Source organism: Chionomys nivalis, chromosome 17, assembly GCF_950005125.1.
Source record: "Chionomys nivalis chromosome 17, mChiNiv1.1, whole genome shotgun sequence".
NCBI classification, from domain to species: Eukaryota; Metazoa; Chordata; class Mammalia; order Rodentia; family Cricetidae; genus Chionomys; species Chionomys nivalis.
Window position 1 is genome coordinate 42,143,140 of NC_080102.1, and position 26,710 is coordinate 42,169,849.

Sequence of the window (26,710 nt, forward strand, 5' to 3'; positions counted from 1 at the left end):
TGGCTTTGGTTCCTGTCCTGGAACTAGCTCTTGTAGACCAGGCTGGCCTCAAACTCACAGATATCTGCCTGCCTCTGCCTCCCGAGTGCTGGGATTAAAGGTGTGCACCACCACCGCCCGGCTACAATCTCCTTTCCTAAATGCTCCTGGGGCCCCAGGTCCAGGCCAGGTAACTGAACTTGCTGTGGCTGTGTAAGTGTCGCATGTGTGCTTGGGAGGTGACTGCAGCATCTCTAGGCTTGAACACAAATAGACTAATGGTCAGGCCCAGGAGAAAAACCAGTGGGGTGGGAAGCTCCGTTTTGAAATGGTCCCTGCCCTCCAGGAGACTGCCAGAAGTGTTGATGACAGTGGCTTCCTAGGACACTACCTATCTCTGTCAGGAATGTAACAGAATCAAGGAGCGGAAATCTGACTGTAGTCTGGATTCTGGGAGCGTGGGTAGGAGTGTCTACTGACAGGAAGAGACTGCGTCTGAGTCCGGGGCTCTGCCTTTGACAGCCGTGGCCTACCACAATCATCATGTATTTATCGGGCGATGGGGAGGGGGCATCAACATGGGGAATCTAGGCAGGGCTAGAATGAGTGGCCTGGTTAAGGGGTCTGTCAACCAGGACTTTGAGCGTACAATGACCACCTCTATGCCTGGGGAAAGAGAGGTGTGAGGTAATAGAACAATCGAGCAAGAGAGGGAACCGATGACCTGGCTAAATTAATGAAGTGTGTTTCTGGAAAAGATCACTCACACCCCAGAGGAGGGTGAGATCACAGCCACTCTCTGTGGCCACAGAGTAGTTAGAATGACATGGAGAAGACCCCTCAGCCTCCACCGAAGCTGAAGCAAAGCTTCTTGTTATGGGCTTTCTGGAAAGTTCTTTGACTATAGAGGACTGACGGGCTTTTCGTGTATACTGCGGGACCCGGATTAGGACACAGGTCTGACTTTCGGGCTATGGGGTCTCTGTGCAAGACAGTGGTCTAGTCTCATACCTTGCTGGGGGCCTCGAGGCTCTTGTGCCCTTGGGGTTGAGAGGAGACAGTGTGTACCCACTCTTCTGGCAGAGAGACCTTGCAGATAGGCGTTGGTCTGCTCCATTCTAGAGATGGGTGCACTGGCCTGGGGGTTGCTAGTCAGGAAAGGTAAGTCCAAGGGTATAGTCATGCAGTGGGGTGGGGCCAGGGGGAGTGGAATGCCAGACTTTCTAAATTACTTTCCATCAGACCTAAGAGTTTGGACTTCTGACATTTAGATAAATTACCCCTATCAGATGTTTTCTTGCTGTCTGAAGTACAAGGACAAAAGGGTGTCAGGTGTGTCCCTGGGGCTTTTGTGGAGTCCCAATAGCCACTTGTCCAGCTTCCTGTCACCAGTCTGGAATCTCTGTTCACAGAGATGCTGCCACTGTTGCATGCTGGGAAGGGCGGCCCAGGCCCGGGGCCAGCAGTGTGAGCCCAATCTCATGATAAGCTACCAGTGTGGGCTGGTATTCCGTGCCTGCTGCGTGAAGGGCCAAGAGAGTTCAGACTTCCCCCCTGGCGATGGTGGGGACCTGCAGGACACAGGTAACTTCTCCTTCTGGTGTGGAGCTGTGTGGTAGCATTCTTCAAGGTGTGTGTGTGTATGTGACACGGTTGGTTTATCCTTTCTGTGGCTGTCACATGTCTGGATTCTGCCGATCACAGATGAAAAATATTACAGAAAAGATCATGAGTTTGGGTCCCAAGCACCCACATGTGAGCCAGGCAAAGCAGCAATGCATCTTTAAGCCAAGGTGCAGGGTGTAGAGCAGATAGGAGAATTCCTAGAGCTTACTGGACAGCCAGACTAGCCGAATCTACAAGCCTCAGTTCAGTGAGAGACCCTGCCTCAAACAATCGGGTGAGAGCAATAGAGGAAGACACTAGATGTCGACCTGTGACCGCCACATGTGCCTGCAACACCTGTACATACATCTGCCACCAGGCCTGCCTATCCTTCTGCCTAGCTATTGGCTGGTCAGCTTTTTATTAGACCAGTCAGGTACCTTAGGCAGGCAAGGTGAAACAGCCACACATCTCTTCGTAATTAAACAAATGCAGCATAAACAAAGGTAGCACACCTTTACACAAAGCAATATTCCGCAGGATGAACAAGTGTAACACATCTTTACATAGTTAAATATTCCACAACATCCCATGGGTACCAAAGGACAGCTGTGTGGAGAGAGATGCAGGATCGGGGTTGGAGGGTTGGAGGGCAGACCTCAGGGCCAGGGCCCCAGAGAAGAACTGATGGCGGCTCAAGTCCAGAGGTTTGAGCAGAATTATTCTCTTAGGGCTTGGTTAACACATTAGCATTCACTTAACGTTCAGGAGGGTCACCTGCGCATGTCAGTCAAAGCCCATGGACTTAAATACCCATCTTAAAAACACTACCTTCATAATGACATCCCTACCTTCATAATGACATCCCATTAAGTTGCCCAATGAGGTTAACTACCATGGCTGTGAGACTGGATGAGTACTGGATGCTCTGCAGGCGTCGGGCCCCATGAGTGACTTGACCTGGTCATAGCCCTGGGCAGGGTGGGTAATTGCCTTCTAATCTGATTCTCCCACAAGGATCTTGATGTTTAAGGTTACATGGTGAACAGTGGAGAGAGAACTTGTCCTTTTGAGTCTTTGGACCGGTGTGGGCCAGTTTGGGCCGGCAGCTGGGTACCTCCATGTTCAAGTAGCAAGCTCTCTCTCAGAGGAATGTGGGACCCCTGAAGCAGCTCCCAGAGATCTTGAAGCTGCGCTTACGAGCTCCCCCTCTCCCCATTGCCTACAGCCGGTTGTACTGGAAGCTCTGAGGGACGTGGCTCTGTGGTGGAGGAACTTCTTGGGTTGTTTGTTTATTTATTTTTATGTGTATGGATGTTTCTCACATATATGTATGCATACCATTTGTGTTTGGAGGTCAGAAGATGAGTCTTAGAGGTTAGAGCCCGAGACTGGAGTTGCTGGTGGTGTGAGCTAACTGTGGGTGCTGGCAGCTGAACCCAGATCCTCTGCAAGAACATGTGTTTTTAACCACTGAACCAGCTCTCCAGCCCCGACCTCCTGGTTCTTTAATCAGCTCTCACACTGTGAGCTCCTGAGCCACGTGGGGAAGCTCTGGGAAGCTGCAGGTGTCTGTCCGACATGCGTACTGGGAATTTTGTCTCATTCTCACTTCTCTTGAGCTTTATACTCACAGACTCTGATGCTCAATTCAGGCCATGTGCTGGGAGATCTTTTAAAGGCTTAACTGACCCTTCAAGTGAGGGCACATTTAATAAAGATGAAGGAATGCGGAGCGTACAAGCGGGCCTCTTGTCCAAGGCCGACAAGAGAAGGTATGTCTTCTCAGATGAGATCGGATGCTGTTTGTGTGATCTTCTCTCATCTCTCTACCCTCAGCTAAGATTGCTGATGTTGAGGAACAAGAGGACCCGTACCTGAATGACCGCTGTCGAGGTGAGTCCTTGGGACTTGTGGGAGCCCTTTGGTAGGCAGTTAGCAAAGTCCAGGGGACAGCGTTGACTGCTGCCAAGACTCAGCTGGAAAGTACTTCTGCTCTTGTGGCCCCAGTGACCCCCTGTCTTCTCCATCCCTCAGTGCTTAGAGGAGGCCTTTGTGGGAGTGTCTCGTGGAGGCAGAACTGATAGGAGTTCTCTGGGCACCCACAAGCTCCCAGGCTCTGTGACGGTGACACTTCTCCAAGGCTGAGACACCCCGGGAGAGTAGCTGTGCCTTGCTTTTGTGTCTCTGGAGCCCCAGTTGTCCCTTTAGAGTCGTGGTCTCCAGAAGACCTTTGCACTTAAGTCAGAATGGCCTTGCGGCTTGGTTTTTCCTGGTTTAACTATTTTCCTCTGGGAAGATCCTGGCACAGCTCGCCTGGCAAATCTCTTTCAGCTCCACCCAAGGGCTCCCCCTGTGATTGGGTGTTAATTACGGAGGCGGCTTAATCACAAAATGTTGGAGTCAGTGTATAGTGTCAGCCAGCTCTGAGGCCAGGAGGGAGGGAAAGGGGAGAGAAAAATAAGAGCTCCGGGCCGGGTGGTGGTGGCGCACGCCTTTAATCCCAGCACTTGGGAGGCAGCGGCAGGCGGATCTCTGTGAGTTCGAGACCAGCCTGGTCTACAAGAGCTAGTTCCAGGACAGGCTCCAAAACCACAGAGAAACCCTGTCTCGAAAAACCAAAAAATAAATAAATAAATAAATAAATAAATAAATAAATAAATAAATAAATAAACAAATAAAAAATAAGAGCTCCGGGAAGCCTGGCGTCCTCTCTGGGTGACTCCCGACGATTCCCGGGAGAGTGACAACTGGCTGACAGCAGGGAATGTGCCATTTAGGGGAATGCACTAGCCTGGATGGTAAAGTCTGTGTTCCCCTGGTATTTGGGCAGTGGAAAAGGAAGAAGCTGCAGGCACAGGCCTGTCCTGATGGGGTTACACTTTAAGAATCCCTATGTTGTCTTTGTAGGGAGTGTGGGTCGTGGGTCTCAAGGGAAGTGCCAGGTAGCAAGAGGCTGCCCCACAGTTGTGGCAGCATTCGGGCCTGGGCCAGTCTTAGTGGGAGTGGACAGCTGCCAAGGCTTGAGCGTTCCAGGGGCTCCAGTAGAGCCTGGCCTTCATCCAGGTAGAACCTGCTCCCTCCAAGTCTCCTGCTGTCAGTGAGCAGTGTGCCTCTCCAGGTCCCCTCTAGCCATAGAGGCAGCGCATGTTACCTAACTTGTCAGGTCCCTGATGCTTTCAGTAACTCCAGAGGTACGCAGAGCCTAGGCCTGGGAGCGTCCCAAGGACCACATGTTGCAGCAGCAAGGAGCCTGTCTTCTGCATCAGTACTACATCCAGAGAGGGTCTCCGAAGGTCCCTCTGTGTGTTCACTAGCCCCCTTGGGCTCTGGTTGCAGGTGGCGGGCCCTGTAAGCAGCAATGCCGGGACACCGGGGACGAGGTGGTCTGCTCTTGCTTTGTGGGTTACCAGCTGCAGTCGGATGGTGTCTCCTGTGAAGGTAACATCTGAGGGCTGGTCACTGTGTTTGGGAACCTCTGCTGGAGGCCTGAGCAAGCCTATGTGGCACAACCTTGGCCCCATTCCTGGAGGAGAGCCGGGACCTGCTTGCCAGTGCTGCCTGGAGTTGGGGCTCTGGGACTGAGCTGTCTTCCAGAAGAATATAGACACGGGTATGGGGATGGGTCTGCATTGGGCCTCACCTGAGTTCTGGATTCAGGATCTGCTGAGAGGCCTTGAGTAGTCCTTTAGCCTCTCCCCTCTGTTTAGGAGATGGGGATGATGTTTCCTCTTTTGTGGGATTCTTGAAGATTCTGTGATCCTGGGGACTGGTCCTTACTCAGAGTAATCTGAAACTTAATAGGGCTTGATTTGGTGATGGCCCCTCTCCAGAGCCCTGCCCAGAGATGTGTCCAGAGCAAGACTCAGTCAGTTTGATTGGGCAACCTGAATGCAGGAAACCAGATCCACCATGACTTCTGGAACATTTTATTCTGCTCGAGTTTAAGGCTTGGTTGTTTTTTTTGCTGGTTACTTCTGCACACCTTAATTTCTTTAGATATCAACGAATGCATCACAGGCAGCCATAACTGCCGACTGGGAGAATCCTGCATCAATACAGTGGGCTCTTTCCGCTGCCAGAGGGACAGCAGCTGTGGGACTGGCTATGAGCTCACAGAGGATAATAACTGCAAAGGTACAACTTCCATCCAAATCTAAAAACCTCCCCTTCCCCAGTTGTGGGTGTGACATAGTGGGAAGGGTCCAATGGGCTCTGTGGTGCTGCCCCCATGTGGCTGCCTGGGCTACTGCAGGAAGGAGGTGGTCAACCTCCTTGCAAGTATGCAAGGGTGGCACAGGGCAAATGAAGGAAGAGCCGGGTCTGTGATGAGCAGGTTTACCTTAATGTGGTGTTGCTGAGTTAATGATGCCAGCACGTTTGACTGAGAAAGCTCGGAGCCTGATCCTTGGCAAACAAGTCCGGGGTCCTTACTTAACGTTTTCCATACAAACAAAACCAAGCCAGCACTGGACCAGGCTCCAATGAAGACTCTAGCACAGGTCTTGTGTAAAAATGTCAATCATTGAATTATGTGAGGTGACCCAAGAACCAGACGCTTTCTCCTGGCAGCCAAGCGGTTGAGCAACCCTGCTGCCCCACCCTGCATTGCTCTCTGGCTGAGCCTCTGGACTGCAGAGCCCGGGAGCCGAGCCAGCTGAGTAGATTACACTTGAACCTTTGACAGCCATGAACTTCAAGGCAGGGCAATCCATCTTTGTCCTCTCTCGATGCAACTATTGTTAATATTTGGAATATTGTGAAGAAGATCTCAGGATGAAAAGAATTACGGAGTCTGTGTTTATTGTCGCTGAGATAATTGCCGTATGATCTAATCTAAACAACATACACTTCTAAATGAGGGCTAGTACCTGCCAGGAGAATGCCTGGCTAATTTGTTAAATAACAAAAAGCTTGCCTCATAAGTCAGGGAGGGGGAGTGTTTTTTTTTTTTTAAGTCTTTAGCAAATTTTTGTACAGTTTGGTTCCCTGCAGGGCTTTTGGTGACACCCTCACTGTTGAAGTTTTTTGGGTTTATACTCTGAGGAATCTGAGCATTTTTAAAAGTACTTTCTTGTGATGTTAAAGTATTGTGAGATGCTTCTGGCGGGACCCTTGCTAACAATCTCCTTTTTTTATGATGCACCAGATATTGACGAGTGTGAGAGTGGTATTCATAACTGCCCCCCCGATTTTATCTGTCAGAATACTCTGGGATCCTTCCGTTGCAGACCCAAGCTGCAGTGCAAGAGCGGCTTTATACAGGATGCTCTAGGCAACTGCATTGGTAAGACATGCTGCCACGAGTGGGGATGATCCACCCAGCAGGAGACAGTCAGCATAGAACAGGGCCTGGGACAGATAGCGAATGCCATTGGCATTGTGAGCCACGTATGGGTCACAGTGACTCAGCTGGGCAGTTACAGTTCAAAAGCACATACCCAGGTACTGGTGGGGTATACCAATAAAACTTTATGTATAAAACTACTGGCAGGCCGGGTTTGATCTAATGTCTGGTCTAAGGGTCTAATCCCCATAGTTTGGATGGCATGTCGGTTTTAGAGTCGGAAACCCTTAGATTTTAGCTTAGTGTCCTAAGATTTGCTTCCTCCACCAAAGCCTCAAGTGTTTCCCCTATAAGAGGGAATGACTGTGAGAGGCTAGAAGCTTGGACTAAGCTGGGTGCTTGCAATGGAAGGGTACGTGGGAAGCAGCATTTGGTATACGGTTTCTCTTTGCCGCAGTCACTTGGGCCTTCGGAAACTAGTTCACGGAAAATGGTTGAATTCATAGAGACAGAATGAGACACCAGGGGCCCAGGGATGGGGAACTTGTGTTCAGTGGAGACAGTTTCATCCTGGAACGTGAGGAGGCTCAGAGATGGCTAGGTTGATAGCAGAGTAGACCAATATGTAAAGGAGAGGAGATTATGTGGACAGTAAAGAGGTCAAAGAAAGGCTGCTCAGGTGGGAGGGGCACCCAGCGCTCTCTCTCCTGTTGTCTTGGTGCTGCTATGGAGTGCCTTCCTGCCTGTTAGCATTCAGCCCAGATCTGCTTGGTAGGCAGGAGCTTCTAAACATTTCCTACAAGGTCAGAGAGTTCTTTCCTCCAAACTGCAGGAGTCGCTGGTTGCAACCCAGTCTCCCTTCTCCCCTCTTAGGGGAAAAGACTAGATACTGGTATGCAAGTTCCTTTCTTGTTTTTCTCTTGACTCTTAGATAACCTTGCCCTGGTCTTGTCTTTGAAACGGGATTGAACGTTCATTTCTTTAACCGTCCCTGTCTTTCCACCCCAAGGTAGAACCTTTCAGGATGGGAGCTTCACCCGAGCCCCACCCACATACCCTGGGTCTTAGCTGGTGTAGATTGTCTGAGCTGTGGGGAACTTGGCTGGGCTGTGAGTTGGCCCCTTGCCAGCCTCCTGAAATCAGCCTGTCATCACTCTGCACATGTGCAGTAAGCAAGGTGGCTGTGACCCCCCTGGGGCAGGGAGAAAGGAGGATCCTGCCAAGACTGGCAGCCTGCTGGGGCGGGGAGGGGGCTCTGGAGAAGGCCACATCAGCTGACTCATGGCAGAGTTGACCCTGCTTTCCTCTCTGAGAAAATCTTCGCAGGTCTCAGCCTGCCCAGGGTTTTCCTCCACAGAGTGCAGGGGCAGAGGTGCTCAGTGGACCATCCCTCTGTGTAATCCCCCACCCTCCCACCCCACCCCGCCAGCCCGATCAGATCTAAACCCTGGAGGGACCCAGGATGTCGGTCAGATCACATCCTGGTGACATAAACTCTTGCATCACGTCTGTGTAGGTTCACAGTGACATTGAGGACCATGATGTTCAGTACAGAGTTGTTGTCATCCCAACTTGGCATGGGGGGAGGTCCCCCTACCTCCCCCTTTGTACTTACTGGTCACAGCCAAGTTAAGGGCTTACTCTTCTAGAAACTACCTCTTCTAGTGTAAAAACTACACATACCTGGTTACAAACAAGGGAAACCTAAGAGCAGAAACTAATGTCCTGCCTGCCGGGCCAGCCTCCGTGTTGGCAGGGCCGCCCTTCTGGGCATTGCTCCCCCTGTTTGTTTTCTCATGGAAGCAGCACTGCTCTGTTTAACTACTTGGTTTTCCCCTCTCGACGACGTGTTTAGAAATCGTTCTGTGTCAGCGTTTTTGTTCATGTTTAAGATAATAACATCATCAACAGAAATAGCTATCAGGAGACAGCGTGTGGAAAATAAGGGGAAGAGTCATGCACCGTGGTGCCCGCCTGACATCCCAGCACGCGAGGCAGGAGGAATGCGGGGAGTCGCAGGCTAGCCTGGACTCTGTAGGGATTAGAGTCCACCCTGGGCTACATGTTGGGACCCTGGTTCAGAAAAGGAAACGAAAATAAAAAAACAAAGATGTAGGCCATCCGGGAGACAGCTGGGGGTCATCTCTTCTCCCCTGTGTGTATTCAGAGCCCACAGCCCACACACTTCTCCTCGTGTTCTCTTCATTTCCCAAAGCAGCTCCCCCGTCTAAATGGGAAACACTGACCCAGGCTCTGACTTCCCAGAGCCCCATTCCACTCCCATCCTCATGCAAGGAGAGTTGAACCCTGCCGGGTCAGGCTAGCACAGCAGACAAAAGACTGGGCTGAGAAAGCAGAGGCCTTCCCGATACAAAATGTCAAAAGCTTTAGATCTTTGAGGCTGACCCCTTCAGCGCAGCGGGGAAGTCTTTTCGGGCCTTTCTTACCCTTTGTCTTCACTCTCTACCTCTTGTTCCCTTTTTTTCGCCTTCACTCCCTGGTGAAGCGGGAGGGGGATGGGGAAGGGCAGTGCTTTCTGCCTGCCAGTCCACAGGTGTCAGTTTCTTCAAAGATCCCGGGGCCATCGAGGGTCCCAGCTGGTCTTAGAAGTGCTTTGTCAGACCAAGTGAGCTGGGCATGACAGACAACTCGTGTTCCTGTGCTGGCACCACAGGAATCCCACGAGGGACAGCACACAGCATGTCCCCAAACCCTCGTCTGGCCTTTCCTGTCTATTCATATCTCTGCTGATCCAATTTTTTTTTAAATTTCATTCATTCATCCATTGTCAGTCTTTCATGGAGCTCAGGCCAGGGGACTGTCTTCTCCGACAGTTTGGTAAGCCACACCAGAGGGGCACTCGGGGCTGAGGGCTTCACTCCTGGTCAATGCGCTCACCACTGACAATAGGCAGGAGCTGCCAAGCTTTGCATAAAGGACTAGATAATGGATATCAGCCTTCCAGCCATCTGGTTTCTGTCGTAACCACCAGGCTTCTGTGGTGGTAATGCACAAGCAGCTGTAGACCACATGGAAGGCAGCAGGCCTGGCTGACTGCCAATAAAGCTTTATTTACAACAACAAGCAGTGGGCCAGATTTGGCTAGGGGAGAATAAGGAGACTAGAAGTGACTGTGAGGATGGATGCCAGGACTTCTGACCTGGGCAGTGTTGCCCTCTTTGCCCCTTGTGAGCCTGAGGAGTTACTTGCTCTCTCAAGGTTCGGGGTTCCCAGTATAACATACAGGCAGTAATGCTGGCTCTGCCACTGCAGGCTGGTGATTGCAGTCCAGGGTGGTAAAGGATGTGAGTGTCCCTGTAAACTCTGCAGTGCTGCTTTGCCTGTGTGGAGGCCCATTCCAGGGATGAGAGGGAGTCAAGCGTGATTCTTTATAGAGCCTGGGGAGGGGAGGGCTTGGTCGTCATGGAGCAGACCCGCTTTCTGACTTCAGCTGTGACTCTTGCGCCATTGCTCCTTCTTGCTGTCCCCGGATCCCAGTGTGCTTTGGGAATTTGAACTCAGGAGCTCCCAACTTTCTGAGTTCTAGATCCTTCTAGACATGCTTTTAGAAGAGGTTTGGTTTTATGTAGACTTTGATCTTAAAGAGCTAATGGATGTGTATCCCAGTGTTTGTTCCTGGAGTGTTTACAAGTACACGTTTGTGTGTGTCTCTCTGTGGTGAATGGCCAATGGTCCCCATGCTGTAGCTGTGGAAGGAGACCCCATGCAGGGAGTTTTGAGTGGCCTGAGTCAATCCAGATGGGGGACGCAGGAAGGAGTCTTCCGTGGAGAAAGTGGTCAGAGGCACGGCTACTGCCCTGACTGGAGGTGGGCCCTGAGTGGCTGGTCCAGGACTTGTAGAGGTATCACTAAGGTTTCCAAGGACTGGCCAGGTGCAGTAGATAGGGACCACCCACCAGAGGAGCCTGGGGCCTTACTGTGGTCTGGAACTGGTACAGAGGGGTGTGTACCTCTGTCTCCTAGGCATCGATCTCAGTGGGGCCCTAGCTACCTGCGTAGGTCAGGTGCATGCAGGAAAGGCAGGCCAGCAGGGGCCACAAAGGATGTAGAAATTATGGTTGGAAGCAGGGCGGGGGGGAGGGCAGGGAGGGACCTGAGGTTGCCTTGTCCTTTGGCCTTTACCTTTGTGTAGGGCAAAGGGATCAGGGACTATCGTTTGTGGCTATGGTGAGAGAAGGAAAGGCTCTTTTGGAGGTTCAGTGGCTGCGTTCGTGGATAGCCTCTGTTTAACCATGCTGTACCTTGTCTCTTCTCTCTGTAGATATCAATGAGTGTTTAAGTATCAGTGCCCCATGCCCTGTGGGGCAGACATGCATCAATACAGAGGGCTCATACACATGTCAGAAGAATGTGCCCAACTGTGGCCGTGGCTATCATCTCAATGAAGAGGGAACACGTTGTGTTGGTTGGTATCAAACGCATGCACACGCATGCACACATGCACGCACATATGCACACTTTCCTGTCTGTTTCCAGCACAGTCTTTCCCTTCTCTAGAAGAGAGAGTTTGTCTCCAAAGTGAAGACATTCTGTCTGTCCATCCATCTCATTGCCCCTCCCTGGGATGAGACCTTTGCTGTTTTGCCCGGACTATCACAGTAGCACACACTGACACTTCCAGTCTTGTCTTCAGTCTGCCCAGTGCTCTCAGGCTCCCTGATCACAGCCTCTTAGTGGCTGAGAACAGACTTTCACCATTCAGTTCTTCTAAACCAGTTATAGCAAATCTGGATGGCACAAATTTTGCTACTCCCCTGTTGACCGAGGTTTTCTGTCCTGCCTGGTCCTGCAGCTATTAAATCCCAAAGAATCACACAGAGGTCTACATTAGTTATAAACTGATTGGCCCATTAGCTCAGGATTCTTATTAACTCTTTCTTAATCTTATATTAGCCTATTCTTGTCTGTGTTAGCCACATGGCTTGGTACCTTTTTTGGCAAGGTAATGATATCTTGCTTCTTCTGTGGCTGAGTCACTGCTGCAGATTGCACTTCCCTCTTCCCAGAATTTTCGTTGCCCCACCTCTACTTCCTGCCTGGTTGCCCCGCCTATACTTCCTGTCTGGCTACTGTCCAATCAGCGTTTTATTAAAATATGACTGACAGGGTACAAACCATTGTCCCACAGCACTCCCCTGGAGAACACAAGAGCACTGGGTGGCATTTTATTTATTCCCACTACCTGCCTGCTTGCTCATCTCTGCCAGGAAAGGAACCTTCCTCCCCACAACCCTTAGCCATCTCAGGACCTCCCTACAGCCCTGGGCACTTCCTGTCTCACTGGTGATTAGGGCTGTCACATCGTAGGGGCTCTGTGTAGAACAGGGTGCTGCTGTCAGTGTGAAAGGCTCTCAGTGTGTCTTCCTTTCTCCTTCACAAGATGTGGATGAGTGCTCACCACCAGCAGAACCCTGTGGGAAGGGCCACAACTGTTTGAACTCCCCTGGCAGTTTCCGCTGCGAGTGCAAGGCTGGATACTATTTTGATGGCATCAGCAGGACCTGTGTGGGTATGTGAATGTCTTTCAGGCTCTAGGGCTCCTGGTCAGGTGACTCCACACAGGGGACAGTCTGGCACCGTCGGTGACCATGTCCATCCCATCCTCATCTCAGGAGGTCCCAAGTGTAGGCAGTCACAGGGTAAAGGCCCACAGTTAGGAGCCACTGTCTAACTGCAGCTCCGCCACCACCCTGACCTCGGGCCATCATCAGGGCATGAACTGTGCCAGCCTGCTTACTTATAGAACAGGAGTTCTGTTAGACTCCAGCCTCCAAGGGTTTCTAAGACTCCAGCCCAGGTCTACAGCCAGCAAGATGACAGTGATTTCCCAGATTTGCTACAGACCTTTAGGGCTCCAGGGCTTGGGATGCACAACTCCCTAAGACAGTTAGAACGAAAGGTGGCCAGGAGTGGAGTCAAACCCTATCCAGCTACTGCTTGCTGTTACCAAACCAGGATACTCAATGGAGGCCGACAGCTGCCCTATCTCCCCCCTGCAGCAAACCCCAGCAGACTCTCCAGTGGGTGGAGGGCTGGCAGAAGGACATCTGTCCAGATGTGCCACATTTGTCAGAGCACACAGAGACACAGCCAAGGGAGGCCTCAGCCCTTCCATCTGAGACATGAAGGAGTCGGGCCGGGGACCATGAACCCCTGCCATCAGCAGAGGGGTGGGACATGGCCCTGCTCCAGTGGACGCGCTCTGAGCCAACTGCCCCTCTGTTTCAGACATCAATGAGTGCCAGCGCTATCCTGGGCGCCTGTGTGGCCACAAGTGCGAGAACACGCCAGGCTCTTACCATTGCAGCTGCTCTGCGGGCTTCCGGCTGTCTGTGGATGGCCGGTCTTGTGAAGGTGAGGATCGGTCAATGGGTGACCAGCAGCCTTAGCCACGCCCCTCCTCTACTCACAGACTCCTTTGGAGTTTAGTAGGCAGGCGTTTGAAGGATGCTAGAATCCCCACTCTAAGGATGTGACTCCAAGCCAGTCGCAGCCATGCTGAAACTTGGCGGGTCTCCCTGGCAGGGCTTGGCCAGTGGTTTGGGTTCATGAGTCTGGCCGTGCACAGATAACAGAGTGTCTTGTAGTATCATGTGTGTTATTGTTCCTGGATGTGTTTAGGCATCTGAGCCTCGTGCTTTGGTAAGACTGAGGACACGGTGCTCAGGCCTGGCCAGCCTTGTCTGTACTATGTGTTATTAAGCATGTGCACCATGGTGTAGCGAGATGTGGTTCCTATGTCAGGGAGTATGTTTATGATGTGATGAAAAACCGCACTGGACATAGATTGAGCAGATGACCGACCTGGTCAGGTATGTTGGGGCCACAGATTTGAAACACTGAGCGAGAGGCTAATGGCCTATCCCATCTACTCTCTCAAAAACATAGTAAATGTATATAAGAAGGAATCTCTAAGTCAGAGGTCAGCAAGCTTTTTTCTCTTCCAGCTGTGTGGTGACTATTTTAGACCTTTCTGCCTAGTCTGTAGACAGTACTCCACCTTGCTGTGGGAACACAAAAGTAGCCATAAGTTCTAGTCAAGGGTGTTCATAGTTATGTGCCAATAAAACTTTATTTACAAAAACAAGTTGTGGGCCAAACCTGGCCTGGAGCTTGTTCTAGGTGAAGGGAATTGATGACCAGTAGTTGGGTTGCAAGTAGCCCCAAAGTTTGCAGATTTAGGAGTACCAGGGCTACTGTCCCACAGGCTATGTCACCTCTGTCACCAAGTGGGGAGGGCAGGAAAGATTTTCACTGAGAGCTAGAAGGGGCTGTGGTCATGATGGGACACTGGGTATGCTATCATGCTGAGCCTAGGCCCTGTGGGGGGTAGGATTGAAGGGAGCCAGGCCTGGAGGCTGTCATTCATCCTGCCAGGATATGGTGTGGCGCACAGTCAGTAGCAGGGATGGAGAAATTCCAGGCTTCTCAGCTGCAGTGGGCTGGAGTAGAGGCCCCTCAGTCTTCAGTTTCAGACTTCTCCTCCCTGTTTTACATCAGGGAGGTGATAAGGAAATATTCTGCTCACTGTTCTCTGTGTCCTCCATCTGCAGGGGAGTCAGGGACTTGAGGTGTGGGTCTGAGCTGTGACTCACTGGAACCTCTCTTTTCTAGATGTGAATGAATGCCTCACCAGCCCCTGCAGCCAGGAGTGTGCTAATGTCTATGGCTCCTACCAGTGTTACTGTCGCCGAGGCTACCAGCTCAGTGACTTGGACGGGGTCACCTGCGAAGGTGAGGGCACCCTGTGTACTGTGGGGAGCACCTGCTCCTGCCATGGTGGAGAGCCTGCCAGGATTCCTCTACCCAGTGAGAGTCCTGTTTGCTCCCTTGGAGGTGGGACTGGATCCTTGCTTCTCCTCTGATAGACCTTTTACTTGGCTTAAGAGTGAGGTTAGGATGCAAGCAAACCAGTCTGTGGGTTGCCCTTAAATACACGTGCCGAGGTGGTAACCGCTCGGTATGCTGGCACCCCAAGCAACAGGGCACAGGACTTAGCAGCAGTGTGTGACGAAAGGTGAGGAGTGACCTGAGGGCCACCCGACCCCTGAGACGCAGCTCTGCTCTGGCCTTTTGAGCTCCACCCTCACCAGGCCAGGCCATCATCTTCTCTGTCCAATGCAATACTCCCTCCTAGACTGTTGGGACAGCCCAACCAGATGGCATTTCACAATCACCTGGAAACTTCAGTGTTATAACAAGAGGAGAACTCCCAGGACCAAATCCAAAGTGCCCTCTCCTCTCCTCTCCTCTCCTCTCCTCTCCTCTCCTCTCCTCTCCTCTCCTCTCCTCTCCTCTCCCCTTCCCTCCCCTCTCCTCCCCTCCCCTCCCTTCCACCCCTTTCTCTCTATGTGTGTGTGTGTGTGTGTGTGTGTAGAGGCATGGGATCCAACCCAGGGCCTTGCTCAGCAGATGCTATTTCACCCCACTATGTCCCCAGACCTAAGATCGGAAGCCTTGGAGTCCCAGTATGACTCCACAGTGGAAAATTCCGTACCATGAGTCACAGTCCAAGCTCAGCTGCACTGAAAATACTATATAGAAATGGATTTGGGGTTTAGACTTAACTCCCATCCCAAGGTATATTTATATAAGTGGTAATATCCCAGAATATCTGAGATACTTCTGATCCCAAGCATTTCAGATGGGGGAGACTCAACCTGTGCTTTCATGTGATGTGTGGTGAGTTTTGTATATTTGATTGGACAGTTGGGTTAGGTGCCTTTTTTTTTTTTTAAGCAAATTGTCCTCTATTCTTCTGTATACTTCACACCATAATAGTCTTAGACTAAATATCCCTAGTCTACCCCCTCCCTGGGCCTCAATTTTCCCTTCTGTGATGACGATCTCTGTGGCCACCCTCAGCCCCAGTGCCAGAGGCCTCTTCCTGGCTTGTCCTATGCTATTGCCCTCCCGGCCCAGCCTGGCCACGCTGGGCTGCCCCGTGGCCGAGCTGCTGCTGCAACTGTGGAGCACAGCTGGATCCTGAGGGAGGACTCTGACTGTGCTGTTGCAGATATTGACGAGTGTGCCCTGCCCACTGGGGGCCACATCTGCTCCTACCGCTGCATCAACGTCCCTGGAAGCTTCCAGTGCAGCTGCCCCTCATCTGGCTACAGGCTAGCCCCCAATGGTCGCAACTGCCAAGGTGAGTGAGGTGGACTGCCTTCCTTGGGGTCATCCATGCGTCTGACCAGTTTCACAGTGTCGGAGGAGAGAGATGTGCTTCCCAGATGCAGAATGATTTCAGGGAGTAGGAAGAGGTGTCCCCGCTTCCCACACACAAGACCAAGGCTGTCCTTAGGGCTGCCTGGGCTCTGTGAAGGTCCTGTCAGGTAAGAACACCCGAACTCTCTCACTCTGTCCTTCTTGGCACTTGGCAGAGTGACACAGGGACCCTGTCCTCAGTCTAGTCTAATTGTGTATTCTCCCACCCAGTCATTGGACAGACAGGCAGTGAGCCAGGTCCTAGGTTATGAGCAGGTGTCGGGTGCCTCTGCTCCTGCAAAGGGCTGGCTGTGGTCTGGTATGAGAAGCCAGAGGTCTCTGTATCTGGGGATACTAGCGATTGTGAGTGTTTAGGGGACTAGGGTCAGCTCTGGCTTGGGCTCTGTGGTGAGAGTTGGTAGAGTCTCTCCGTATTCGTCCTCCCTTTCTAAGAACTTGCTGGGTTCCCCGTCATTCCCTGTTCACCCATTTGGTTACTGACAATGCTGAGGACAAGCTTGTGGGCAAATGATTGTGTGTCCTCTGGCTCACACCAGGAGCGGCCCGAGGAGCATATCACAGGCAAAACTGGCCGGCCCCTTCTTCACAAGTCCCCCATGAGCTGGCAGTCCAGAGGCTCCAGAGAATCCCAGGTCCTGAACGTGAAGATGGGCACTCATGACCCCTGCACTGTAGGTGCAGAGAGAGATGCTTCCTTGGAGCTGGCTGACCAGCCAACCTGACCAAGTGCTGGGCACCAGGTTCGGGGGGGGGAGGGGGGACGGGTGGAGAATGGCAGAGGAAGATTCCTGATGTTCTACACATTGTGCATGGGCACTCACACACACACATGTTTGTGTACATAATCCCCCAACACATGCGCACACACACGCATGAATACCACCATCACCACCAAAGAAGGTTGCCAGCCAAAGACAGGGCCTGTGACATTCTCTGGAAGGGACCCACTCAACTTCTGAGGTCGGACAGGACTGTTTTTACCCCCATAGTCCTGTTTTCTGCTCTCCTGGCCCAGGTCCCTCACCACAGCCTGGAGTCCTGCCCAGAAGCAGCAAAAACACATTCCTGGGCCGGCGAGATGGCTCATTGAATAAGACTCTTGTTGCCAAGCCTGATGACTCCGAGTTCAATCCCTGGGCCTCACACGGTAGAAAGAGCAAACAGATTCTTCCAAGTTGTTCTCCGACTTCCACACACATGCTGTGGCACAATGCCCACCCTGACCCTCCAAATAAAAAGGTTTTTTTTTTCTTCCCACAAACCCACATTCCTGAGCTGTGGTCTCTGAGATTGGCAAGGGTTGCTCTTGCCAGTGACAGTCAGACATGTGACTCCTCCTTAACAGCTACCTCCTGGGTTTGGTGATAACCCTGAACCCCATCCTCTTGGAATGTTGTGTAAGGGGCTCCCCCACCTCTAGAGGTTATAGGCCCTGTAACAGGATCTCCAGGCCTGGTCCCCTTGTCTAACCACTTTCGTTACTGCCCTAAGACCCAAGGGAAGATGCATGGCTCTCTTTTAGGGCCTGTTTCCTAACCTGTGATGTGGGACCATAGGCTCATACTCTTCCTGACTGTCAAGATGTAGCTAGTCACTCATGAGGTCAGGGTGGCGTTCCTTGAGAGCCATGGGAAGGTGGTGTGTTGTTGGAGCACCAGATTCTGGTGCCTACTTGCGTGGGTTCAAAGCTTGGCTGTGTCATTTATGTAGATCGTGTGACTGTGGCCAGGTTCCTTACGCTCCGTGAACCTTTTCTAAGATGACGACTGTAACCACACTCACATTGTCATCCCTGCTGGTGTTCCAACACCCTTCACATGGTATCTACTCTTGCTGCACACCCCCACTGAAACGCTTGTGAATAAGCTAGTACGTTTGTTATTCTCCGTGTCTCATAAAAGAGGGTCTGACACCAGACGCTGCTCCCAGGGAGGGCCAGGATGTTAATACACAGTTTGCGTGGGTAGGGATGGCTTTCATGGCTTTAGCCTATACCACACTGTCTCTGGGTTTCCACAGACATTGACGAGTGTGTGACTGGTATCCACAACTGCTCCATCAATGAGACTTGCTTCAACATCCAAGGCAGCTTCCGCTGTCTGTCCTTTGAATGTCCCGAGAACTATCGCCGCTCTGCAGACACGTAAGTCTCTGGGACCCACTGTCGTCTGTCTGTATTGGGCTTCCTAAAGGCCCAGCTCTGGGCATGGGCAGGTGGTCCATAAGCTGTGACCGTAGTGTTCTCCTATTTGGCCTTAAGAATCTGCTGATTCTTGGTTCCGAGGTCCTTGAGGGCCAGTGAGACTATCCTTGGGAGGCCATGGGATAGCTGCAGTTGAGTCATGGACTATGGGCATGCTGCCATTGAGATAGACCTTGGTCACTTCATCTGTAACATGCATATGTGAGAATATGCTGACCCAGAGGAGCAAGTGACAATGTCACTCTCTTGGCCAAAATCCAGGGTTCAAGGTGACTTTTTAAGGCATCTGCATTCCATCTAGCTGAGTGATGTGTGGAAATAGCATGGGGTATTCTGTGTCCCATACTTGAAACTGACTATGTGCCCTTGTAATCTCCGGTCACCATGGTGTCCTCTCCGGTGTCCAGGAACTCCTTCCTTGGGGAGTTTGGAGGACTCCCAGGCCTTGGTTCCCACTGCAACCACCGTCATCTCAGTTCTATCCAGAGAACTTCATTTACCTGCTATGGGGAAAGCTCCACTCTGGGAGCTCATTCCAGGAGTGTGGACCGATGACCTCACCACTAGCACTGAGATGCTCAAAGCGAGCATATGGCTGGACAGCCTGGGTTTTCCATTGTGATCTCTTGACCTTGTGCTTGTCTTTGACTCTTGGCCAGCCACCCTTCCTGCCCAGTAGTCATTGTTTCCTTTTGATGATGCTTCAGGCTCTGGTGTTCAACATATGACCCCGGGGGAGAGCCCTTTCTGTTGTAGATTCTGTTCAGATTCCAGTTTGCTCTACCCTGGAAACCCTGAGTTCTTTCTGACCTTAGGGCTGCTTGCCCACCACCCTGCCCATGTCCCTTGACCTACTGTATTTCCCTAGCATGTTTGTAATCTTCTCACCAACTTACTACCTTTTGTGATGTCTTGATGCAGACCTGCAATCCCAGCACAAGGATCCCCAGCTTGAGGACAGCCTGGGCTGCCTGTTGAGACCCTGTCTCAGGACTACCAAGTGCCTTGTTTCTTTCTGTGTCTGGGTCAGGGAAAAGCTACTTCAGAAGTGGATTTGCAAATGTGTCACATCCCTAGGAGGTCATGAGTTGTGCAATAGCCTGGCTGCAATGGCAGGACTGTCCTGAGTCACCGAGAAAGCTATGCACTCTTGGTTTGAGGCTGTTTTCTGTTTCCTATTACAAATGACTGGGTTTGAGAATTCCAGAAGCTGGGCTGCGGTTGTAATGGTAACTTCTAACTCCTGTGCTGGGGGAAGGACATATGAGTCCTTGGGGAGGCAGATTGACCTTGCTCGCTGAAGTGATTGCTAAGGTGAGCAAAATCCAGGTGCTGGTGGGCTGAGTATTTACGGGCTCTTGGGTAGACGATGGGCCATGGATGTCCCGCCCATTGAGCAAACTTCTAGGAGCACATGCCAGATAGTGAACAGAGAGTACACAGGATCCTGAGAGAGTGGAGAGAGGCCGACCTGGCCAGGGGAGGGGTAGATAAGTAGGATGGTGTTGGCCAGACTTGAATTAAGGTCAATGGGAGCTGAGTTAGGCAGTGGGGGACATTGGGGACCTGCACACACTGAAATGGGGTTATCCCTGGGACACGGTGCATTTCCTTCCAGTGTGGGGTTGATGTGTCAGGTCACAGCTGCCGCATCCCGCTGTTTCTGGGGCTGGAAGAGGAAACTGTTCTTCATAAAAACAGGCTGGATGTGGACACAGGGACAAGGGAGGTGATGCTCCAACCCTGGGAAGATGACTGTCCTCCTGTGACACTTTCTGTCCTTTGTCTTTGTGTCAGGGATGAGGGAGGTGTGGAGTCCTCTGTGCTGAGGATTTGGGGAGTCCTAAGTGAACCCCCTTGGGAATGCTCCTCTTGCAAGCAGAGACTTTATGGAGATGCTGAGATATTCTAGAAAGATCACAGTTTGGGAGTCACGCAGACTTGGGTTTCTTGGAGCTTCTGTCCTAAGCTGTTAGGTGGATTAGTGAGGTGGTCTGCAGGGTTCCCCGCAGGCATGACTGTGGGGCACTGCTCCCCTCTGCTTGTTTTGCATAGACCTCACCCTGGGTTCTGTCCAGCGGGCAGGAGCAGGCATCTCAGGACGTACTTATTCCTGCAGTACTGTTGGGGGAAAGGAAAGCTGGGTCTTCGTTGGTTATGGTGTGTAAATCTGGGAGGCCATGTGGGGATGCAAGGACTTGGGCTGCAATGTTGAAAGGCTGGGCTTCTGGTCCTGGACTTTCTCAGTGCTATGGCCTATGGTCAACTTTGGGCCACTTAGGTAAAGTGGTACAAGCTTACTTGCTTGGTCAGGTGTTGATAATCAGAGGTAGCAAACCCGACTCAGTGCTGGCCCAGTCTGCCCATTGAGCTCTTGTGGGGGTGAGGGTGGTAGCCATGGTTCTTCTCCTCAAGGTACAAGTCAGAGGACACGATTCTTTTCGAGTGACATCAGTTTTGTTCTGCTGGTCAGTGGGTGACAAGGCTGTGTCTAAGGTCACTTGACTCTTGAATGGGAAAGCCGGAGAAGGCATATGAAGGGCATATGGTTATGACTTTGTGACTGACAGCTGTGCCAGAGCCTCTCTGGTTACAGCTTTCTCCTTTGATGGACCCCGTTGAGGAGGTGTGGACCAGTTATGAATCCATTGTTGAGCGGAGGAAGTGGGGCCGGGGCCTGAGTCTCCAGTGGAAGGTTTTCACCCTGCTGCTCACCCTAGTTGGGGGTGGGGTGTTGTGAGAAGAAGCTCACTTCCTGGCACATGTTAGATGAGAGGCTTCTATTCTACAATCCTTGTTTCTCCTCATCGGAAACCCGGGGCTCTTAATTCCCTGACCTTTAGAAAGGAGACAGTACACGGCGTGAAATGGAAACCATGGCATAACACTTGTAATCTTGTAATCTCAGCATTGAGGTAGAGGCAAGCAGATCAGGAATTCAGGATCAACTGTGGCTGCATGAGACACTGTCTCAAGGAGAGACAAGGTGAACTGGGATGAGGAGATGGCTCAGCAGGTGACTCGCTTGCTCTTCAAGTTTGAGGACTGGAGTTCGGATCCCTAGCACCCACGCCAGGCAGGCATAGCAGCTCATCCGTGGAGATGGTGGGTTCCCATGGCAAGCTGAATAGTTAAACCAGCCAAATTGTCCTGCACTGAGTCCAAGTGAGGCACCCTGCCTTGCTATATAAGGCAGAGATAGATCATAAAAGACACCAGACAGCAACCTTAGGCATCCATATGCATGTGCACACAAATATGTCATACGTGTATATACAAAGGAACCAGTGGGTGGCTCTCCTGCGGTTCATGCTCCAGCTTGTTCTGGAACCATGATGGGTAAGATGTGGGAATCAATCTTCTCCGCCTTCCGGTCTCCCCCCTGCCACCCCACTCACTCTGTTTCTCTGGGCCTCAGACCCTCTCTCACTTCATACAGATTCCTTTTCTCCCTGGCTACCCAGGAGCCCGATCCAGCAAGCTAGGGATCCACAATGAGTCTCGTGGACATGCCCAGGTAGCGAAGGTCCTGACCGCAGAGTGCCAGTTACTTCTGTGTTCGAGGCTGTCTCTAGCATTCAGTAGGGCTGGATACATCGTTTTCCCCATCCGTGGAGCCACCCTGGAGGATGGTTCCAAAATCTGTCATGAAGCTGGGTGGCTCTGGGTACTGTGACTTAGGAAAGTGACATAAGTGAAAAGCTGTGGTCACAGAGGTCAAGAGGGTCTTGGCCAGGTCCTAGGCCTCTCTCAGGAATGACAAATGGCTCATGGAAGTGTCAACGTGATCACAGGGGTGGCCCAGCAACCTTCTTCTTGGCTTTTGTCTCTCATCTGTACTGGCTTCTGATTATTTTCACAAAGCCTGAGGTACTACAGTCAAAGATGTTGGACTGGAGAATCGGGACACATTGCATTGTAATACATACGTGAGGGAAGGAATGTATCTGTGGATGTTATGAGCCTGGTCCCTGCGCAGGGCAGGTCCCAGGTTCCGCTTCCCTTTACCCTGCTCTGTAATCGATTCAGCAATGACTGAGACCCCCCTAAAACACACACACACACACTAGTCTGGGTGATTCAGCTACCAGGTTTCATTGCCGGCCCTAGTCCGACCAGCAGCTTGCCACACACGGTGGTTATGACTTCTAGGATGTTTTGATAAAATTTGGGGCAGAAAAGGAAAATCAAGGACCAAGCCGACCTGTACAGTGACCATTTACAAAGTGCAGTAGGAGCTGAGCCCTGTGCTGGCACAGGGGATAAAGCCAAGGAGCCACCACCCCACCTGAGGAGCGAGCGGCCTAAAAAGAGCCAGTCCAAGCAGGGAGGGCTTGGGTTCTCTTCTGATGGATAACAGTATTCAAATCCCTGAGATGTGATGGTTGTGGGACCTGGACCAGGACATCATGCAGGCCTCACATTTGCCGTGCTTATTTTGCAACTCAAGACCTAGTCTTTGGTCAGTAGAGGGCCCCACAGGGCAAGTGGGAAAGCTAATTCCATGAAGGAGACTGTAGCACCACCTACTGACCAGACCCATTCAGACTACTCCTGTAGCACTTGAACTAGCATAATCCGCCCCCCAGTGTGTGTATGTGTGTTGTGTCATACATGTGTGTTCTTGCATGTAGCCTGAAGGGAGATAAGCTGACTTTGAAACTCAAATTTGCTGCTTACTGCCATTGCCGACACCCCCAGAGGAACAGAGCTCATGGACCCCAGCAGCCTCCCTGACTTTCCACTACCCTCCCTGCTCCCAGTCATCCCACCATAGATCTCGTGATCATGTGGAGTACCCCCATTTACCTGGTCCCTGACATCTCTAGGTTTAACATCCTTTCCTCAATGCCCATGCCCACCTCATTCCTCACTACAGTGGCTCCGGGCTCTCCCTCCCAGAATCTGCTCTCTTTAGTGTACACGCTCATCTCCTGTTATAGCACCACAGATCTTACTTGTAGGACTGGACTGTTCTTTCTTAGAGCCAGATTGGTAAATAGTCAAGTAAATGAAAGGCTTCCTAACAGCCCTGATAAGCATCTGATAAGACGCCGTGCACAAGAACTGTCAGATGAGGTATAAGCTAAGCTAAGAAGTGGAGGCCTAGGAAGACCAGGAGAGAAAATACCCCCAAGTGGAGAATCCAAACCCAGTCAGAATGGCCGAACTTCCTGAGAAGGGCTTGACCAGGTCCTATGGGGTGTGACATCTTGTCTCTGCTTCTTTTTAAGGCTGTGTCACGCTGCCTTCAGAATGTGCTGGGTCTGGTGTTTAGGACGTAGAACACAGTTCATTTCCTGCCAACATCCCAGGAATATATTCTCTGTCTCCATCCTGTTGTAGGAAGTTAGGGTCTGTAATTAGAAGTGACCAAGAGAACCGATCCTCACCCAATCACAAGAAGTCAGTTCCTGTCACAGAGTCAGGACTGTCTCCATCCTACATCCTGTCACATTTTCACTTTGCCTCTCTTACAAGGACGTTAGTGCATGTCTCCATTCTGTTATAGGAAGGGAGAGTCTGTTGTCATCTCTACCACGCAAGAAATTAGGGCCTTTCTTTGTCTACACCACATAGAGGAAGTTAGAGCCTGTCACAGGAAGTGAGACCCTGCCTTCATCTCCACCACATAGGAAGTGAGAACATGCCTTCATCTCCACCACATAGAACGTTAGGACCTGTCTCCATCCTGCCACAGGAAGTAAGACCCTGCCTTCATCTCCACCACACAGGAAGTGTGTGTGGCCTGTCTCCATCCTGCCACAGGAAGTGAGACCCTGCCTTCATCTCCATCACATAGGAAGTTAGAGCCTGTCACAGGAAGTGATAATCTGCCTTCATCTCCACCACACAGGAAGTGTGTGTGGCCTGTCTGCATCCTGCCATAGGAAGTGAGACCCTGTTTTCATCTCCACCACACAGGAAGCTAGAACCTGTCTCCATCCTCCACAGCAAGTGAAACCTTTCTCATCTCCACCACTCAGGAAGTTAGGACCTGTTTCCATCTTCCACAGGAAGTGAGACCCTGTTTTCATCTCCACCACACAGGAAGTTAGGACCTGTCGCCATCCTCCACGGGAAGTGAGACCTTTCTCATCTCCACCACTCAGGAAGTTAGGACCTGCCTCCATCCTCCACAGGAAGTGAGACCTTTCTCATCTCCACCACACAGGAAGTTAGGATCTGTCTCCATCCTCCACAGGAAGTTCAGTCTTGTCACAGGATATTCGCAGCTGTCACATCTCCATTCTGAGCCCCGCTCTGTCTCTGTGGATGAACTGGAGCAGGTGTCTAAAGCTGAATGACAAGGACTAGGGAGCTGCTCTCATCCCCGAGCATAGACTTGGCTTCTTCCCTCACTCTGTGGCTCTCTCTGAACCTGTTTCCTCATCTGGCAAATGGCTCTCAGACCACCGTCTTAAACACTGGTAGTGATGGCGCTAGTGAATGTATGAGGATTAGCCCCACGTCCAATAAATGCCAATGGCCATAATGATCTCTGGGTAGTCTCTCAACCCACCCAGGAGTTCTTCATGCCCTTGGCCACTGTCTGGGTGAGGCCCTTGCCGAGTCTGCCCAAGGTGGTTCTCTGCCTTGAGAAGGGGACACATCTCATGCTGGGTATGGCTTGACCTCGGCCACCAGTGCCCCCAGAGGGTGTTAGAAGAGGCTGGTACCCGAGTCTATGGCCTGGAGGTCTACAGCACCTCCCCCAGGTGAGTGAGGGTGCTCTTTGTGCTGGCTGTGTTGGCCAGAGGGGTAGCAGGAGGTCCCGCCCAGCGAGCCGCGCTTGCCCACACTCTGTTGTTTCTCTGCTTGCTGAGGTGGCGCTAACCCTCTTCCTGTCTCTCTGTCCACTTGTCTTTCAGCCGCTGTGAGCGCTTGCCTTGCCATGAGAACCAGGAGTGCCCCAGGCTGCCTCTGAGAATAACCTACTACCACCTCTCTTTCCCCACCAACATCCAAGTGCCCGCAGTGGTTTTCCGCATGGGCCCTTCCAGTGCTGTCCCTGGGGACAGCATGCAGCTGGCCATCACCGCCGGCAATGAGGAGGGCTTTTTCACCACTCGGAAGGTGAGCCACCACAGTGGGGTGGTGGCCCTCACCAAGCCCATCCCCGAGCCCAGGGACTTGCTCCTGACCGTCAAGATGGATCTCTATCGCCATGGCACAGTCAGCTCCTTTGTGGCCAAGCTTTATATCTTTGTGTCTGCAGAGCTCTGAGTGCTTGCTTGGGCTCTGGCCACCCCCTGCTGTCGCTTTCCTGCCCTTGGAGTTCTAATAAAGTCCCAGCGGCCATCCCACACAGCATGTCTCTCGTGCCTTGCTTTTATTGGGCGTGGACAGGGATCTCTGTGCTTTTTCTCTCCTGGGGTAAACTGAGTCTCTTCCAGAATTGGTTTCCTAACAGGTGACCAGGAAATACCTTTCATAAGGTCTCAGTACCCGAGAACCCCAGCAATAGAGCCCATCATTGTACTCCCAGACATCCCAGGCAAGGGAAGAACGAGGCTGAGCCAGGTCTACACCTCTGGACTGTCTCTTCCTGTGGTGTTACCCCAACAGGTAGCACTGATGGCTGAGAAAGGGCCCTCACCCACAGAGATACCTCAGCTCTGCCTCCTTCATCTTTCAGGTACAGAACCAGCCCCCAAGAAAGGAAAGGGCTTGGCTCTTAGGACTTGACCTGTGTGGCCAAGCTAGCCTGAGGAAGTAGGCCTTCAGGCCACTGGGGCTTTCTAGGCTCACCAAGGCTGGGTGTATATCTAACCTTCTGGTCTGGGAAAACAGTAAACACAGTTGATACTTTTTGGATGAAGCTCTTGGGTAAATTATAAATGAACTCATTGGCCTTTACTGAACCCCAGTGCTGTGCCAAGAGGAGGCAAGGCCAGCACTGTTGTGATGCTGGCTGGGAACCATAAGGTGTCTATCAGATATTTTGTGTATATTTCTGCCTGTATTGTCTTTGTGGATACTCAGAGAGGCTGTGTGATTTGCCCACGATCATACAGGTGATATATGTGCCCCAACCCCACAGCTCTGCCTATTCTATTCCATCACAGTACCTCCACTGTGAGTCCTGATCCTCCTGCCTGTATCTTCTCCATCATGATTCCAGCCAAGCCACCTTCTGAAGGTCTCCTGGCATCCACTCAACCCGCCCCACAGTTCATTCTCTGCTCAGAAACTGGAGCATGTCGAGGAATTTGCCTAAGATCCTTCATGGCATCCATTGTATGTAGTTGTGGCTCTTATTCTATTCTTTAAAAAAAAATGTGTGTGTGTTTTATCCGCATGGATGTGCATGCATTGAACGCATGCCTGGTGGAGGTCAGAAGAGGATGCCAGATCTCCTGGAGTTAGAGTTGCAGACATTGTGA

The 26,710-nt window shown here is 51.6% G+C and overlaps 1 protein-coding gene across 2 annotated transcripts in view; it reads left to right on the forward strand.

The window, feature by feature from the left end:
* Positions 1–26,710, forward strand: part of Fbln1 (fibulin 1) — a 77,377-nt gene that overhangs the window by 17,796 nt on the left and 32,871 nt on the right. Inside the window, exons 4-15 of one of the 2 annotated variants that reach the window (XM_057791753.1) lie at positions 1,392–1,563; positions 3,424–3,480; positions 4,924–5,025; positions 5,584–5,721; positions 6,734–6,871; positions 11,154–11,297; positions 12,273–12,401; positions 13,121–13,246; positions 14,507–14,626; positions 15,909–16,040; positions 18,140–18,263; positions 25,196–25,623. In XM_057791753.1, the coding sequence (XP_057647736.1) occupies positions 1,392–1,563; positions 3,424–3,480; positions 4,924–5,025; positions 5,584–5,721; positions 6,734–6,871; positions 11,154–11,297; positions 12,273–12,401; positions 13,121–13,246; positions 14,507–14,626; positions 15,909–16,040; positions 18,140–18,263; positions 25,196–25,550 (1,737 nt within the window). In that variant the 3' untranslated portion in view covers positions 25,551–25,623. Of the gene's footprint in view, positions 1–1,391; positions 1,564–3,423; positions 3,481–4,923; positions 5,026–5,583; positions 5,722–6,733; positions 6,872–11,153; positions 11,298–12,272; positions 12,402–13,120; positions 13,247–14,506; positions 14,627–15,908; positions 16,041–18,139; positions 18,264–25,195; positions 25,624–26,710 lie in introns of those variants that run through there. The other variant, XM_057791752.1, reaches the window with a different exon arrangement.